This window comes from Ailuropoda melanoleuca, chromosome X (assembly GCF_002007445.2).
Source record: "Ailuropoda melanoleuca isolate Jingjing chromosome X, ASM200744v2, whole genome shotgun sequence".
In the NCBI taxonomy this organism is placed as follows: Eukaryota; Metazoa; Chordata; class Mammalia; order Carnivora; family Ursidae; genus Ailuropoda; species Ailuropoda melanoleuca.
The window spans coordinates 112,317,182-112,334,897 of NC_048238.1; the positions used below are offsets into that span (position 1 = coordinate 112,317,182).

The 17,716-nt window shown below is 38.8% G+C and overlaps 1 protein-coding gene across 2 annotated transcripts; it reads right to left on the minus strand.

The window, feature by feature from the left end:
* Positions 1-10,246: 10,246 nt before the first annotated feature.
* Positions 10,247-16,416, minus strand: RAB39B (RAB39B, member RAS oncogene family). 2 transcript variants are annotated; one of them, XR_002141541.2, is made up of 3 exons: positions 15,960-16,416; positions 12,511-13,039; positions 10,247-11,836 (listed from the first exon to the last, which is right to left on the minus strand). XR_002141541.2 is itself a non-coding variant. In XM_002930771.4 (2 exons), the coding sequence occupies exons 1-2, from the start codon at positions 16,172-16,174 to the stop codon at positions 12,613-12,615; spliced, it is 642 nt and encodes a 213-aa protein (XP_002930817.1). In that variant the 5' UTR covers positions 16,175-16,416; the 3' UTR covers positions 10,247-12,612. The 2 variants fall into 2 exon arrangements, 1 of the variants encoding a protein (XP_002930817.1); XM_002930771.4 differs by having other exon boundaries at positions 10,247-13,039.
* Positions 16,417-17,716: the final 1,300 nt, after the last annotated feature.

Sequence of the window (17,716 nt, forward strand, 5' to 3'; positions counted from 1 at the left end):
TATATGATGGAGAGTTTTTTTCTCCTTGATCCAAAACCAAGTGATGTCATAAATTTAGCAAAACTATTAATGAACTCATTACAGAGTAACTTTTTTTAAGTCTCGTGGCCAAAACTAGTTGATAACAAATGTTTACGCTTTTTATTTTGAAGTTTTATAACTATAATCAGCATCATGGAATTGATGTGGCTGCTAGTTAACCATAGTTTCTACATATTAATACTCTTCTGTATGCAGGGAGAGTACTGCTTACATGACCAGTTGTGAGAGGGAAGTTTGAGACTTGAAGTGTTTGAACTTGGTTAATGTGCACAGAACTACTTTTCTTGTTGAGTTAGTAGTGGCAGATGGCCCAGGATTCCGTGTGCACATGAAAACTTAGGTGTCGATTGTGACTCAGAGTTCAATTGAAGAATTTATTTTTGTTTGTTCCTTCTCTCTCGTCTGATGTCAGGTTTAGTTACAGCCACATTAAACAAAAAGGATTGGACCTGGTGTGCACAGTATAGCTGAACAGTTTGTTTATAAAGGATCATGCCTCTTGGTCATGGTTTTCAAATAATTTTATGTTTAGTTGGTTGTGTGACAACTATTTGCCTTTTGGGGTTACTTTATTTGCAGGTAGGCCATGACCAGATAGGAAATTTTGCCTAGATCTTTGAGCTGCTTGAGTAAACCCATTTTAGTCTGAATTGGCGTATTTTCCCCAGATCAAAACTGCATTCTAGAGAGTAAAAAATACAAAAATTAAAAAGCAAAAGGTCAGCAGATGACAATCTCTTCCTTTTCATCAGTACACCCCAGACAACAACAAAATACATCCTTGGCTACTTCAGCCCATGTCTGCATTGGATTGGGCAATAATTTCTTTTCAGTCCAGAGGGAGCTTAAGAGTTCAAATTTAATTCACCCTTGGTATTTAATTTTCACCTCTATGCAGTACTAGAGCAAAGTAACTATTCTAGCTTTTCAGTATCTATTTCCTGTCACACAGAAACACTGACATCAGTGTTTGGTTAAAAAGTGGACTCATGATGGGGAAAGAAGCCTGGGTAGGTGGTGGGAGATAACATTTTATCTTAGGGAAGGAGTGGTCAAGTTCAAAGACAATAAGGATGACCCTGACAGAAGGCAGGAGGAGCAAGGAATTTGGCCTTGGGGGTAGGCAGAGGCAGGCAAGCTGGAAACTAAGCCTGGAACCCCTTCTGTTTTACCCTGCTCCCTATCATACCCCTCTTTTTGACCCTCTGTGTATCCCACAGGTAAAAGTTGGCTATACCAGGAACTTCTGAAAGTAGATGGGGTCCAAACTGGTTCTGGGAGAAATCGAGATACAGTAACTGTAGGAAAAACGGCTCAACCATAGAAATAACTAAGGAAAGGGGCATTTTGAAAGTATATGAGAATACAGCTTGGAAGGGTTTTTAAAAGGGAAGAAATATTGTCAGAGTGCCTTTCTACAGCTCCAGTTTTTCATATGTGACTTTGAATATGTCATGATACAAAATTAGAAAGACTATTACTGAATAATGTCAAAACAAATAACTAATATTTAAGTACTTAAAAGTGGAGGAATATACTGAAATACTGAACACTGGTTATGGTAGTCACGAACTATATCCATATTATAAACATTTTTTTGTTAACCTGCCTCCCTCTGCCCCCTTTTTTCCACCCCAGAAAATATTTCTATGAAATCGTAATTAATAGAAGTAAAGTATTTCAGAGTAACATACTTTTTAAAAAATGTTTTGAACACTTTTGGTGCTTAATATTTCTGAATTTTGGGTTCCAAAGAATCACATCACCAGGGATTTTGCAGTATTAGTTCCAATTACTGTTTTCTTAAATTAATTTTTCTTTCTACTTTCATGTATTTGAAACAAGATCTGTTGCACTGATAAAGGGTACCATTTATGACAAAGATGAAACCTTTGTGAACATGTATCTAATGTGTCAAAATAAAGTGTTAGAAATTCAAGAAAAAATGGATCAAAACATTAGTGGGAGTCTTAATACACTATTCACAGTCACAGGCAAATCCTCTGGGCCACATTTTCTAGTCATAACTCAAATTAGGAATTAATAATAGTTTCAAATCTGAAACATTTAAAAATTAAACACAAATAACTTTGAGGTAAAAAATAGAAACTAGAATTACAGGTTATTTAGGATTTAATACATTGAGAACACTAGTAAGCTTAAAAACAAGGAATTCAGATGAAAATATGAGCCCTAGATGCTAAACTCAAAAGAATAAAAAACCAAATGTCCAACACACTAACTTTGCTGGCTCCATCAATTAAGGTCAAGGATAATCTGCCCCTTCTTCCTTCCAGTGATCTTGTCCTTCTCCCAGAGCATGCCTTAGCCACTTATCCCGCAGTTACATTTGAGACCTTGTCATTACCAATCACTGCCACGCCTTCCTAATCTCAACCTCTGTCCCAGCTTGGTTTGGATTTCTGGCTGAAGCACAGGAAATGGAAGCCCCTGGGAACTGGAAAGGGGGAGGAGCTTGGAAAGTGATCCTAGTGTTGATTACAAACTTCTGGGTTCATATGTGTTCCTAATCAGCATACCAAAGAACTGACAAAAGGATAGACGATTGCCCAGTTTGTGCACTGGCTCAGCAAAAGCTTTAAAAACTGCCATTGGAATGACAGCACACAGAGGACAGGTTGCAACATGTGACCTGAACTTACCCAGAAAAATTCTCAGCTCAAACAAAAATATCAACATTCTTCATAGAATTTAAATAAGAGCCAGAATTGCATAATATACAAAATGTTCAGAGTATGATTAAAAATTACTTGGCATGTGAAATACCAGAGAAATACTCACATGAAAAGAGACAAAATATAAGTTTATGTAGATAACATGAAAAGTTAAAAAATTAGAATGCAGAATAAGCAAAATTGATAAAACCAAGAACTGGTTCTTTGAAAATACTGATAAAAATAGATAAGCCTCTAACAACCCTGAATTATAAAAACGAAAAACAAACATACAGCATTACAAATGAGAGGAAGGACAATGAATATATGTGAACAACAAAACAGTGTCTCTAATGGTTTAAACCTGAATCTTACTATAACCCTGAAATAAATTGAAAGGATTGTTAAACATCTACACTCTCTTCAGGAAAAAAAAAGAAGAGAAAAGAAAGGGTAGGAGGAAGGAAGGAAGGAAGAAAAAGAAAAGGAAGGAAGGAAGGTAGATGCTGGAAGGAAGGTATGTAGATGCTGGAAGAAAGGAAGGAAGGGAAGAAGGAAGGAAGGAAAGAAAATAGATTACATAGATGCTGGAAGGAAGGGAAGGAGGATGGAAGGGAGGAGGGGAGGGAGGGAGGGAAGGAGGGAGTAAGATGAGATATATGTTGGACCCAAAAGGTTTTATGGATGAGTTCTATCAAACTTTCAAGCAGCAGACCACTCTGTTATTTAATTATTCTAGGGTATAGAAAAAGAACACAGAGATTTCCATCCATTTCATGATCTCATGAGGCCAGAATAACCAGGGTGCCACAACCTGACGGAAAGCACGAAAGATCATTTCCAATGAATGGTTAGTCCTTAAAATAAGTTATTTTGTTACGTAAGTTGAGGAGATGCTGCGTAAAATTGCCTCCCATTGGAAAGCCCCAATATATAATAGTGTAGTTCTACAGAATACTATTTTGCTTTGTTTAACCCACAAATTTCCAAATTTATGTGACTGTACATCCCCCCCATTCCTCTTAATCCCTGTGGAATTTTTAAAAATATTTTATTTATTTGGCAGAGAGAGCGAGAGAGGGAACAAACAAGGGGAGTGTGAGAGGGAGAAGCAGGCTCCCTGCCAAGCAAGGAGCCCGATACGGGGCTCAATCCCAGGACCCTGGGATCATGACCTGAGCTGAAGGCAGACACTTAATGGCTGAGCCACACAGGCACACCCCCCATGGAATTTTTGGAAATGCTGTTATGAACCAATCTCAAATGGGAATATAGATGCAAAGATCTATATTACTCACTAAAAAAAATTAGTAAATTAAATCAAGCTGTTTTAAAAATTATCTTGGACAAGTACAGTTTATTCTGAGAATGTAAAGAAATGGTTAAACATAAACAGATTTACTAATACAATTAATTACAATAATAGGTTAAGGAAACAACCATTTGATTATCTCAATGGGTACAAGAAACACATTTGAAAAACTCAACATACATTGTTTGTAAAAGGTCTTAGTAAAATAGTAATGTAGTGAAAAGTTCTATAACCTAATCAAGGTAATTTAAGGTTTAAATCCTAGAAAGAAGCATTTAATCCATATTCTAGCCAGTGTGAAAAGACAAGAAGAAGAAATGAAGTATAAATATTTGAAAGGAAGAGAGAAAATTACCATTATTTGTAGATTATAGTGTCTACCTAGAAAACAGAAGAGATCAATTGAAAAACTGAAGTAATAAAGTTTAGTATGGTGTCTGGATATAAGATGTAAACATACATGTAGCCACAGATTTCCTACACACTAGCAGTGACCAATTAGAACACGTAATGAGAAAACCCACTCAAATAAAATATAAATATATCATTTATGATATATAAATATTATAAAATATCTAGGAATAAATAAACAGTAGCTAAAGCCTATAAGTGTGCATGGTGAGCACCCGAAATCTAGTCTCTTAGCAAATTTCCAGTGTTCAATACACTGTTAACAACTATAGTCGTCATGCTGTACAGCATGTCTCCACATCCTATTCATTTTACTCTCGGCTTCTAGTTGAATTGTTTGTATTCCACACATAAATGAGATCATGCAGTTGTTTCTTTCTGTGTCTGGCTTTTTCACCAGATGAATGGGCAAAGAAATTGACACATTTATTCTTAAGTTTTACTGTACTGCATGAGAATATCGAAGAAAATTTTGAAGGGAAAAAGGTTAATAAAAATACACTGTGGAATTACCCAACTACAACAATGTACTATTAGGGCCAGAATAAGCCAACAATTTAATGAACTATGAAATGGGAGTCCAAAAACAAACTCATACATATATGACAAGTTATTATTTGAAAAGAGTAAAATTTCCAACCATTGAAGAACGAATGAAGTATTCTATGGATTGTGTGGGGTAAGTAGCTAGCCATTTGGGAAAAATAGTCGTTATCCCTACCTCCACATCCTATACATAAGTCAATTCCTAGAGGAACCCTAAATGGATTATAGGAAATCATAGGAAAATGGTTTTCTAGTATTTGGGTGCAGAAGGCCTACCTAAAATTAACACTTTGGCCAATAAGTGAAATATTATTAAATTATTTAATAATGTTATCCATTAAATATTAAAGACTTCTGTATTACCAAACACCATAAAGTTAAAAATCAGAAAAACATGAAAAAATATTGTGTGGTTTTTTTAAAGATTTTGATTTATTTGAGAGAGAGAGCATGAGCAGCAGGGAGGAGCAGAGGAGGAGGAGAGGGGGAGAAGCAGATGGAGATGAGCAGAGGGAGAGGGAGAACTATACTCCCTCCTGAGCAGGGAGACTGATGCGGAGCTCAATCCCAGGACCCTGAGCCGAAGGCAGGTGCTTAACTGACTGAGTCACCCAGGTGCCCCAACATGAAAATATATTGTAATTTATGTGGTGGATAAAGAATTGATTTCCATATGTAAGGAAATCTCACTAATTAATAAGGAAAAAACCCAGCAACTTCTTATTAGTACTATATTCAGCCTCAAACAACAGAAAACCAACAACCAAATATACGCAAATTTAAAATATGTATTCTTGGAAGACGTAGTAAAGAGAAGGGCCATATGCACCCCAATGTTCATAGCAGCATTGTCCACAATAGCCAAATCATGGAAGGAGCCGAGATGCCCTTCAACAGATGACTGGATTAAGAAGCTGTGGTCCATATATACAATGGAATATTACTCAGCTATCAGAAAGAACGAATTCTCAACATTTGCTGCAACATGGACGGCACTGGAGCAGATAATGCTAAGTGAAATAAGTCAAGCAGAGAAAGACAATTATCATATGATTTCTCTCATCTATGGAACATAAGAACTAGGAGGATCGGTAGGGGAAGAAAGGGATAAAGAAATGGGGGGTAATCAGAAGGGGGAATGAAACATGAGAGACTATGGACTATGAGAAACAAACTGAAGACTTCAGAGGGGAGGGGGGTAGGGGAATGGGATAGGCTGGTGATGGGTAGTATGGAGGGCACGTATTGCATGGTGCACTGGGTGTTATACGCAACTAATGAAGCACCAAACTTTACATCGGAATCTGGGGATGTACTGTATGGTGATTAACATAATATAATAAAATAAAATTAAAAAAAATAAATAAAATAAAATATGTATTCTTGGAGATTTGCAGAGCTAAAAGACTGGCAATAATACTCATTTTAGGGCACCTGGGTGGCTCAGTTCAAGCGTCTGCCTTCAGCTCAGGTCATGCAGGGTCCTGGGATCGAGTTCCACATCAAGCTCTCTGTTCAGCAGGAGGTCTGCTTCTCCCTCACCCTCTCCCTCTGCCCCTCGTCCCGGCTCGTGCTCTCTCTCTCAAATAAATAAATAAGAATCTTTAAAAAAATAATACTCATTATAGACATTATCACACACTGTTCATGGCCATTCAGTAAAACCTTTCTAGAGAGCAATCCGATTGATTTTATCAAAATTTTAAATGTGTATATTCTTTGATTCATAAATTATACTTTCATGATTTTGACTTGACATAATTGGCCAAATATACAAAGATATGTAATACATTGTAGAATTGCTTTATATCAGCAAAAAATTTACATAACGTAATGTCCACCAATGAGAATTAAATAGCTTGTGGTATGTCCATACAGCATAATGCTATACGTTTGGACACTTCCAGTTACAAGTGGAAAAAAATGGCATAAACTAAAAAGTGATTTATTATCTCGTGGAATAAGGAGTCTTAATATAGAGTGGTTCTAAGGGTAGTTAAATCTGTAGCTCAATGGCATCATCAAAGATCCAGATTTCTTCTATGTCTGTCATCTTCAGTTTGTCAGCTAACTTTTCCTGATCACATTCAACAAACATGTACCGGGGCCTGACTGTAGAGATACAATAATAAGGAAAAATGGACAATTCCTGCCCTCATATGTATTTACAAAAAATATGCAGTATGTGTGCGAAAGGTAACAGCACAGTATGTGTTACGTAATGCAATTTATGAAAAAGATTCATTTAGGTGCAAACATAACAAATCCCAAGCATTTTGTGAGTATGTGACATTTATCAAGTGCTAAGTACTTTATATGCATTATCTCATTTCATCCTCACAACAATTCTATGAGGTATTATTATCGTACAAATTTAATAAATGTGTAAAGTGACACTGAGAAATTGAATCACATATATATTAACTGGTAGAGTCAGAATTTGAACCCATGTTGGTGTTACTCAAAATCCATACTCTTAACCACTATGTAAATAACATTTTGAAAAGTAAAAATTAAATAAAAAGTCTAGAAGGAAATAGACCAAACAACAATCATTTTCTTTAGAAGCTAATCACTTGAATGCAGCTGACAAGAGCCAGGAAAAAGAGGGAGGGAAACAAAGCCAAAGGGTGCATTGATAGACCGGCAGTGGGCAGTGGTTGATTGCCTGAAGGTTCCTAAAGAAGTGTACAACAGGGTTCATGGGATAGAGTGGACAACCAGAACTTGTAATCGGGGAGGTTTCAGAGGCTGCATAAAATTTGGTCATGCTTCAGGATAGGGCCATGTGTGTATTTTATGAAATGAAGTAACAGTCAAGGTCATTGGATTAAAGTAGGGCAATAAAACAATCATTCATTCTAGTACTTATTGCTTATTCAAGCATATATGTATGTTACAAGTTATAGAAACAATGGTGAACAAGATGAATAAGATTCTTATGTTTGTGGAACTTACAATTGGAGAAGTAGGCAGAGGCCAGATCATGCAAGGCCCTGTAGCCATGTTAAGAAATATAAGGTTTATTTGGATTCTTTTCTAAATGTGCTGAGAAACCATTAGTGGGTTGTAAGCAGGGGAATGACGATCTGTTTTCTGTTTTGAAAGGACCATTCTGGCTGTTATGTTGAGGCTGTATCTTTGGAATAAGAACAGAAAGTAAGGTGAGCACTTAGGAAGATACTGCAGTAGTTCAGGAAAGAGTTGGTAGAAGCCTGGTTATAACAATGGAGAGAGAGAGAGAGTTTGAAGATAGAGCTGATAGTGCTTGATGATGGATCTGATATGGTAGGTGGGGACAAGTGAGGGATTGAGGATAACTGCTAAGTTTCTGTGTTGAACAAAGGGATGGATGGTGTCATTTATGGAGATGAGAAAGATTGGGGTGGAAGGAACACAGCCTGATAGATACTGATTTCATACTGGGTATGTTGAGTATAAGGAATTTGTGTATGTGTTTAGTAGGCAAGTTGACTGTATTGTTATAATGCTCAAAAGAATGGGCTGGAGTCCTCCATTTGGGAGTCCACAATGCAAAGACAGTAACTCGAGTCATGAGCAAAGGTAAGATTGTCTAGGTAGAGGAGAGAATGGAGAGCAAGAAAAGAATTGAAAAAAGAAAAGAAAAAAATTGGACCTCCAACAGAACTGAGAACCACAGCTTCCTAAGGGGCTTGGTGTGGGTAGAAATCGTTCCACCAATGCTGTGCTGACAAAGGTCACTCATGACTTCTTGCTCCCTTGAATCCTATGGATATATTTTAGTCATAATCTTTCTGAATCCACTGCTACATTGTGATACTACTGCCCACTCCTTCCTGTGAAACTAGACTCTCCAGGTTTTCCATTCTGTCTTCTAAGTAAGTTTCTTTGCCCTTTACTGGACATATGAAACTTTGCTGTTCCCAGGAAGACTGTGTTGAACTGTCAAGAACAACTTCTGGAGCCACATCATCTCTAATTGGGAAGCTGTTGATTTCAGAACTTGATGGACGTGAGGGAGAAATCCAGACAGTTATCTCAGGAAAGAGAATTCCAGATACAGTAAAGAGCAAGTACAAAGGCCCTGAGGTGTGAATGTGCTTGGTGCATTTGAAGAACATTTCAACATGGCACCAGAGTCAGATTCTGGTTATTTTAAGGTAGAGCCAACATAACCAGATACATCAAATGTGGACTATGAAAGAGAGGTGTCAAGGATGACTCCAAGGTTTTTGGCAAAAGTACACAGAAGGACAAAATTGCCATTTACTGAGGAAGGAAAGGTTATGGGAAGAACAAATTTGGGGAAGAAAATTAGGAGCTTGGTTTGGGACATGTTAAATTTCTGATGCCTAACAGACATTCAAATGGAGATGTTGGGTAGGCAGTTGGTTATAAAGGTCTGGAGTCCATGGGAAAGAGATAAGCTGGAGATATAAATTCAGGACTCGTTGGCTTATATGTGGTATTTACAGCCATGGGACTGAATAAAGTCACCAAAGAAATTCACTGAAGAAAAGATGATTAGGCGCTGGGGGTTTTAGGGAGGGTTTTAAGGAGAATGGAGTGATAAACGATATTAAATGCCGTCACATGGGTGGTTTTCCTTTCTACCTTTCTTCCTCTCTCCTTCACTCATGACTATAAAAATGATAAAGCTGTGCAAAATTCAACCTTCCTATGCCCAGACTCAGAATCAAACATCTTTCTCTTTTTCCCTTTCCCCTAAATATGTACTGTAACCCCCCAGGCACTGTTCTGAACTATTGTGTTCTAATCTGGGCCCCACACTCCAAGGGAGACTGACAAAAAAAAGCATGCCATATAGTAGGACCTGAAAAAGCTGAGGCAGTTTAGCCTCAGGAAACAGAAGACTTTCCAGGGTTGACAATAGTTGTGATCAGCTACATGGTGTCATAATTAAGATCCTTGGCTAAAAATTGCAGTCATTCAAGTTTAGACTTGATAGAACCAACTTTTCCAAAAGTGGCAGGGATTCTCAGGCAATAGCGAGGCCTTTGTGACTTTCAACATCATGATTATATCTTTCAAACTCATATTCTTGTTCTAGCTTTGACATGCTGGTGAATACTGTTTGCTTGGTATATGTCATACCTAATTGATACCCTTTGTAGTGCACATAGCTACAACACACACTTGAAATCTCACAGTCACATTATCAACCATTTTACTAAATACAAGCAAATTCTCATTCACATACAGCTAAAGAAAACATTTTTCCACATTTCATTACAATGCACAACAAAGTGAGGAAAAGTTTACGGTACATTTTATTCCAGAATAGGAGACAATCTAATCCAACATGCAGTTGTGGTCTTTGTTACAAGTTAATTGATCTTTTCTTTTACCTATGTAGTGAAATAGCGTCTAAAGCTGTATCCTTAGTATTCTATTAACACCTGATGTTTTCACACTTATTTTCTAAAACCCACTTATTGCAGTGACAACAGCACTGAATTCTACTAAAATGATTTTTGAAATTTCTAGAACTTGTTTAAGCAATTAAGCTCAGCCACCTTTGCTGGATCCTATGCTGAGTATTTTTAAACCTGCCTAAAAAATGCGAGGAATGGGAACAGTATACAAATAATGTGTTTTACACAAGAAAACCGTAAAGAAGTTTTGTTTCTATCCTTTTCTTTAACTGACAGAATCCACTCAACTCATTTATCCACTGGACAATCTTGCTTTCTTAAGTATAGTAGTGGATGAAACTTCACGTTAATCCCATTTACTGTGTTTTATTTGCCTTCTGAAACCACAAAGCTGGCAACTGAATTACTCCACCCAAGCCAGGTCACGTGAAATGAATGGAGAGATGATGATGGGTTCACTTGTAGTTGATCCTGCAGGTTGGTCCAAGGTGGTTTGTTTCCATAATTTTCATTATTTGGCTGCTTCATTCTGGCTGAAGTAAATTCTCAAATGTTCAGATTCAGTCACATTCACACTGAAGTTCAACATTATTTGTCAGAGCAATTTACCATTGCCAGGCTTTCCTATCACAATGGATATGAGAAACTTGACTACTCAGAATTGTTTTCTTACTGTGAAAAGTATGGCTTTTGCCTAGCTCAACTGGCTACAATCCAAAGAATAATTTAAAGCATGACCTCTCTTCAAGAATATAATGGAACCTTAAGCCAACCATTTCAATTTTCTAATGCAATTAGATGTCTGTTCACCTGAGAATTAAGAGCCGACTCTCCAGGATAGACAAGAACCCAGTGTAGGTATATGGCAAACAGGCGGCTAAGGTCACTGTGAGGTGAGTATTTTATCCCCATCCCACTCCCCATTGCAGTATTTGGTTCCTTTCAATAATATGTCCACTGTGTTTCAGTGATAAGAACACTTGTAGCCCACACAGTTTTAAAGTGTTTTGACTTGTGCGATTATTCATTCATTTAAAGCCGTCTTGTCAATAATACCTGCATTGGCTTTACCTTTTGTTTCATCCCCAGGTTCCCTCAGGATTGTAGCTGAGTCGTAAGCAATAAGGAAACATATCCTAATATGTAGAGAACATTTATTTACAGTCATATGTCTCCAAAGTAAACAAAGTAATAACAGTTCATTCATCTGACAGCAGGAACAAGGGGTGATGCAGTGGAACAAGAACTAGGAGTCAGGAGACCTTCCCCTTAGCCAAGTGAATCTCCTGCTTCTTAGTTTACTCCTTTGTAAAATGGGGAAGAAAAGCTCACCGGACTGTTGTGATGATCAGTAAGTGTTTGTAAGGGTCACAGCGCCTCTTGTCGAACAGCTACTCAGTACAGGATTGATGAGCAAACGTTTGCCTCAGGGCTCTTTGCACAGGCAGTCCCTGTACATTGCTGCCAGTTACCTGACGAGACAGGCAGGTGAAAGTCAAGGCATGGTCAGAGGGACAGAGGGTGTGGCATGGATTACAATGTTTCTTGTTTCTACTTATACGGTAATTCGCATGGGACAGTTTCTTTCACACAGTGGGTTGTTCCATCACAAGAGTGTACATTTTCTGGAATGTGATAATAACAGTATGTATAATGGCCTCTCTTTTTATAGTCACACCAATTTTACTAGAACAACAGGCCTTGAAAGGGTCTTAGTAAAAAGCTGGTCCATTCTACAGATGAGCTGTTTAGAAGCCAGTTGGTACCTTTTAACCAAAGCCAGCACTTGGTGTACAATACTCTCACTGATTACGTCAATCTCATAGTCATGTTTAGTTTTGCTAATTCCTTCCAATGTGATACTTTTCCCCCTTTACATATTTCTTCATGTTTGTGACCTATGAATGAGCTGAAACCCCAAGTAATAGTTATTCTGTCTGTGGGTGTATTTTTTGGAAGCCTAGCTCCCCAAACCTCAGCCCCTTCACATGTGGTCCCCAAAGGGCACATGGAGCAGCCACTGCCCAGAATGGGCCACAAACAGTGCCCGGCCCATATCAGTAATTCAGTCCCTCAGTCACAGCACCCAGGCCCCCACATCCACCCACCCATGGCCTGGCAGAGGCCCCTTGAGAAGGAAGCTCACTTGGTATGTAAAATGAAGGTTGAGTCCATTCATTCACGCAGGTATTCTTTTCATTTTGATCACTTTTCAGTTCAGGTGGGAGAGCATGTTTTGGAAATAAAACTAGCACAAACATCTCCTTTCTGATTTGACAACCTCTTCTGAAGAGTGGACCACATTCGGTACAAATCCACTCTTCACCCCTTCCCATCCCTCCTGGATTGTAATATCCCCCCTTTTAACCAGCTCATATATGTCTCTTGTCAGGTCTGTGAAGGCTTTCTCCACATTAATCGCATCTCGGGCTGACGTTTCAATGTACTTCATGCCGTATGCAGCAGCCAGTTTCTCTGCCTCGTGGCGAGTCACTTGCCTCTGTGTATCCAGGTCACACTTGTGACCCACCAGAACAAATACAATTTGGTAGGGCTGAACGTGTACTTTGGTCTCTTCTAACCACTCATGGACATTCTGGAAGGACCTGCGGTTGGTAATGTCAAATAAGAGAAGACCACCTACTGAGTTCCTGTAGTAGGCACGAGTGATGGATCTACAACACAAGAAAGAAGTAAAGAATAAAGGCCATGCCCAAACTCCTGTGCTTCAATGACCTCAGCTAGTGTGTTCTAGTGTGTCTGGTTACTGACGCAATCCTTTAGTAAAAATGATTTCCTTTTTTTTAAACAGTGGAGTGCAAATGTCATTCTGTAATAATAATACTACATGAATTTTCAGTTGGGCAAAACTGAGAGATGGCATCTTCTAGAAATGAATGCTCATGGCCTTACAGGAATTTTCCCTCGGTTAAGGTAGAAACACAGCTCACTCTCTCACCGAAGTCACAGGTTGAAGTGTTCTCTGACCTGGAGAGCTCATGATAAATTCTAGTAGTTGAAACAGAATTTAAAAAGATTAGAAATTAGGGGCGCCTGGGTGGCGCAGTCGTTAAGCGTCTGCCTTCGGCTCAGGGGGTGATCCCAGCGTTCTGGGATCGAGCCCCACATCAGGCTCCTCTGCTATGAGCCTGCTTCTTCCTTTCCCACTCCCCCTGCTTGTGTTCCCTCTCTCGCTGGCTGTCTCTGTCTCTGTCAAATGAATAAATACAATCTTTAAAAATAAAAAAATAAAAAGTTTAGAAATGAATTTATGTTAGTTGACAGAAAATGTTTATGAGTATATATAGATATATCACAATATACTCCGTTTTTTCCATTTATCACTTCTTATTATTTTTTCTCTAAGGGGGTCTTCCATCTCTTCTCTGAGGAGAAACACATTTTGGTTTTTATTTTCTAGGCCATGTGGAAATGGGAAAAATAAGAATGGTCTGTGAAGGCGTCGAGCAGAATGCCTGTCAGCCCTATTTCCTGACACATTTCAGAGAGGCTGATTCAGGAGTTTCACTGAGAAAAACTGCCTAAATAGCAAAAATTTCCCGTTAAAATGATACCATTTATTAAATTTATTTAATTTATTTAAAGTGGTGTACTTGGAATATTTCTAAAACCTAAAGGTTTAGGTTCTAAAACCTTTGCTGTACTTAAACAAAAGAAACCTCCAAAATTTCAACTTCTTGATTTGAAGAGCATACACACATGACGGTACTTTGCTTCAAGCATATTAGAGCTTATTAGAGGGTGTCGAACTATTTGCCTCTACAATCACTTGCTTTAGACTACTGTGCTTTTTGATTTATGTCTATTTTTAGGTTTTCTGTCTCCTTGGATGAAAAAGATAAACAATGAGAGACTCAATAGCTTAAGGCTCAAAACGAGTGGTCCAGTGATAAGAGAACAAACACTGTCCAAGGAATTAAAGTCCAAGCTAGATGATAATAAGAACAAATAAATGAGTTCAAGTCTGCAGAACAGGCAAATCAGCTCTGGAGACTCAAAGCATTTCTAATTCTCTTCTGTTTAAAGGTTCATGGAGAATGGTAGTTGTAATCAGAAAATTCAACATGAACAAAGATTTTGACTTGTGAACAACTTGGTTCAGGAAATCAGTGACCAAGCTGTAGATCCCCGTCGAAGCTCTAAACGACATCATTATATTAATGGTTTGTGAGTATTTCGAAAGTAACAAAGCCCATTCCAAATATAAGGCTACATAAAAATTAAAACCTTCCACTCATCAAAAAATTTTCTTCAAGTTAAAAGACAAATGATAAACCAGGGAAATATTTTATAATATACATGACAGAAAAGGATAATAATCTATAAAAAGCTCTTACAAATCAATGTCACCCAATAAATAATAAGCAGTGGATATGAAAAGACTGTTCATACCGAAAGAGATTCCAGTAAACACATAAAAGACACCTTTCCGCATTTCTAATATGAGAAATGCAATCACGAATTCAAAGTGAACCTGTACAAAGATATTTGACACAGTGGTGTTTGTGGAAGTTGGGGATGGGGTGGGGCGGAGACAAGTTTGTAGTAAACTCTTTTTTCTACTCTTCTTCAACTCCCTAACCAGTATTTTCTATGCTCAATTAGTGTTCAATACATAAATGAATAAATAATCATAAACATATTTGAAAATGAATAAAGGCTATTGAGTCCTTTTGATCTAGTTTCTGCTGCCTTATATGACTTCTGCTCAAATTGTTCTCTCAAAGTTTTGTGTGTACACTGCTCTCTCCCACTTGGCTGTTTTCTGTCCCTGGGCTTTTCCTGTCTTTCATCAGGTCTCATCTTCTCCAGGTAGCCTTCTCTGTGTTCAGACATATAATTACACATGATACATACTACAAAGGAAAAACAAAGGGTTGTAGGAGAAAATTAAACCTGTTCATTGATTACTCATTTTATGTGAAGCGTTCTAGAAGGGAGTGGGCATACACATATGAACAAGACACTCTTTCTATAATTGTTGATTATGTATTTCCTCCCACTATGCCAGCACGGAAGTTCTAAGAGGGAAAGGCTTGTGTTTTGTTTACAAGGCATCCTCTTGTGTGTTTCCTCAGCCTGTTTCCCCAGAAACAAGCCCAGTGCCTGGCATGCAATGGATGATCTCTGAACGTGTGCTGGTTGCAAGAAGGGAATCAATCATCGGTATCTGTTTCATATAATTATGTGTCTTTCTATATATCTGTATCTGTATCTATGTGTGTAAGTAGCTATCTCGGTATCATCTGTCTATACCTGTCAGTTATGTTAGGGTGACCTGGAAACATAAGGACTGAGATTGATCAGTTCCAGCTAGTTTATTAGCCACCAAAGGGGGCAGATCGGTGGAATGTGGCGCAAAGCAATACGTATTATTGACTGACCCTCCCTGCCAAGGTGCTTCTTTCCCTGCACTGAACTCCCGGCTAGCTCACGGTGGGCTTAAGCAGAAATCCCCAGACCCTTGGTATCCTCCCAAAGGGGCTGAGACCATGACCAGGAAGTCCTCTTTCCCCCGGGGTTGTGCAAGCCGCGAAGATCCTCCCACTGCTCGCGGCCCGGCTGTGCTCCCACCTGAACCTCTCTTGACCCGCGGTATCCCAGATCTGGAGCTTGATGCGTTTTCCTGGCTCGATCTCCACCAGACGGGAGAAAAAATCCACCCCCACGGTGGGGTCCGAAACCTGGGCAAAGCGGCCCTCGGTGAAGCGGCGGATCAGACAGGACTTGCCCACCGTGGAATCCCCGATGACAATGAGCCGGAACTGGTATAGCCAGATGGCCTCCATGGCCGGGGATCAGCAGGTCTCCTTGGCCCGGGCCGGCCGTGGGCGGCGAGAGGGGCGCCCAGCCGAAGCCTCGGAGAGCGTGGCTTGGTCCGGATCTAGATCGGCCGCGAGCACATCGCTGGCCTGGGAGCCTGAGGCGAGGTAGGCCCAGGCGCAGGGAGAGCGAAGGAATGGATGCTGCGCTCGCAGAGGTGATGAAATGGCAGCAGCATCAGCACCACGCACTCTGACTCATCACTGACAACTGAGTTACTGTAATCCCGCGCGTAGACGCGACGCCCGGGGCTGCCGCACTATCTGTAAAAGGAGCGCACACAGAAACAGCCGCGGGGGTGGGGGAGCGCCTTCCTTTCCTTTCTAATTTCTCCACCCATCTCCTCTTCTAAATTAATTTTTCCCCTCTAACTCCAAATAACAGAAGTAATAGCGTTTCATTAAAGCTAGCAAAACAATGCAAAAATGTACACAAAAAGGTAGATCCATCATTATCTGACCCCTCCCTCCCCCAACATATTAACAGCTTGGGATACATTCTTTCATGTGTATTGCCATGCAAATATATATACACATAAAAATTTATTGCCGTTTCATTTTACAAAAAATGGATCAAACTGGACCATTACTCTGGCATTCGCCTTTGGCAATTGATAAACAATATTAGACATCCTCCATTTCCAACTCATTTTCCTTTTGCCATGACAATGCTGCAATAATGATTCTAAGTATAGTCATACATACGCTATTTCTGTAAGATGGAGTCTTTCAAAAGGGACCGGGAAGTCAAAGAATATGAGCATTTAAACGAAATGGAGTTGGGCATTATACTTTGTAAAAGTATTTGACAGTATAAATTCTACTTAGCAATATGTGAAAAGGCTATTTCTTCACATTTTTTTCAAGCATCATGTTATATTCTTTCTGAATTCTTGCCAGTCTGATGTAGTTAAATAAAAAGATGCTCATTGCTTTGTTTTACATTTCCCTGACTACTAATGAGGTCAATACCATTTCTTGTGCATTGACCATTTGCATTTCCTCTTCTGGTACTGGCTTCTTCAAATCCTTTGTTCTTTTTTAAAAAATGTAATCCCTTACCATTTAAAACAGTTAAATTAAAAAACAGTTTTATTGATATATAATTCACATACCATACTCTTTGCTCATTTGAAGTGTACAATTCAGTGGTTTTTAGTCACGGAGTTGTGCAACCATCACCACACTCAATTTTAAAATATTTTCATCACTCCCCAAAACAGACTCCTACCTTTTAGCTCATCGCCCCTCTATCATCCTTCCCTCCTAGCCCTAGGCAACCACTAATCTACTTTCTGTCTCTATAAATTTCCTTATTCTGGACATTTCATATAAAGGGAATTATAGATTATGTGGCTTCTTTTCATAGAAGCTTTTTCTGGCTTTATAACTGCTTTTTTCACTTACCACAATGTTTTAAAGGTTCATCCACATTCATTTTTATGACTGAGTAATATTTCACTGTGTGGACGTACCATTTCGTTAATCCATTTATCTATTGATGGACAT

What these genes read in the sequence shown, in the direction of transcription:
- RAB39B (XM_002930771.4), bottom strand. Translation starts at nt 16,174, where the DNA reads ATGGAGGCCATCTGGCTATACCAGTTCCGGCTCATTGTCATCGGGGAT. An exon ending in GCGGGTCAAGAGAGGTTCAG is followed by an intron (nt 13,040 to 15,959) that starts GTGGGAGCACAG and finishes CTTGTGTTGTAG; the next exon opens with ATCCATCACTCGTGCCTACT.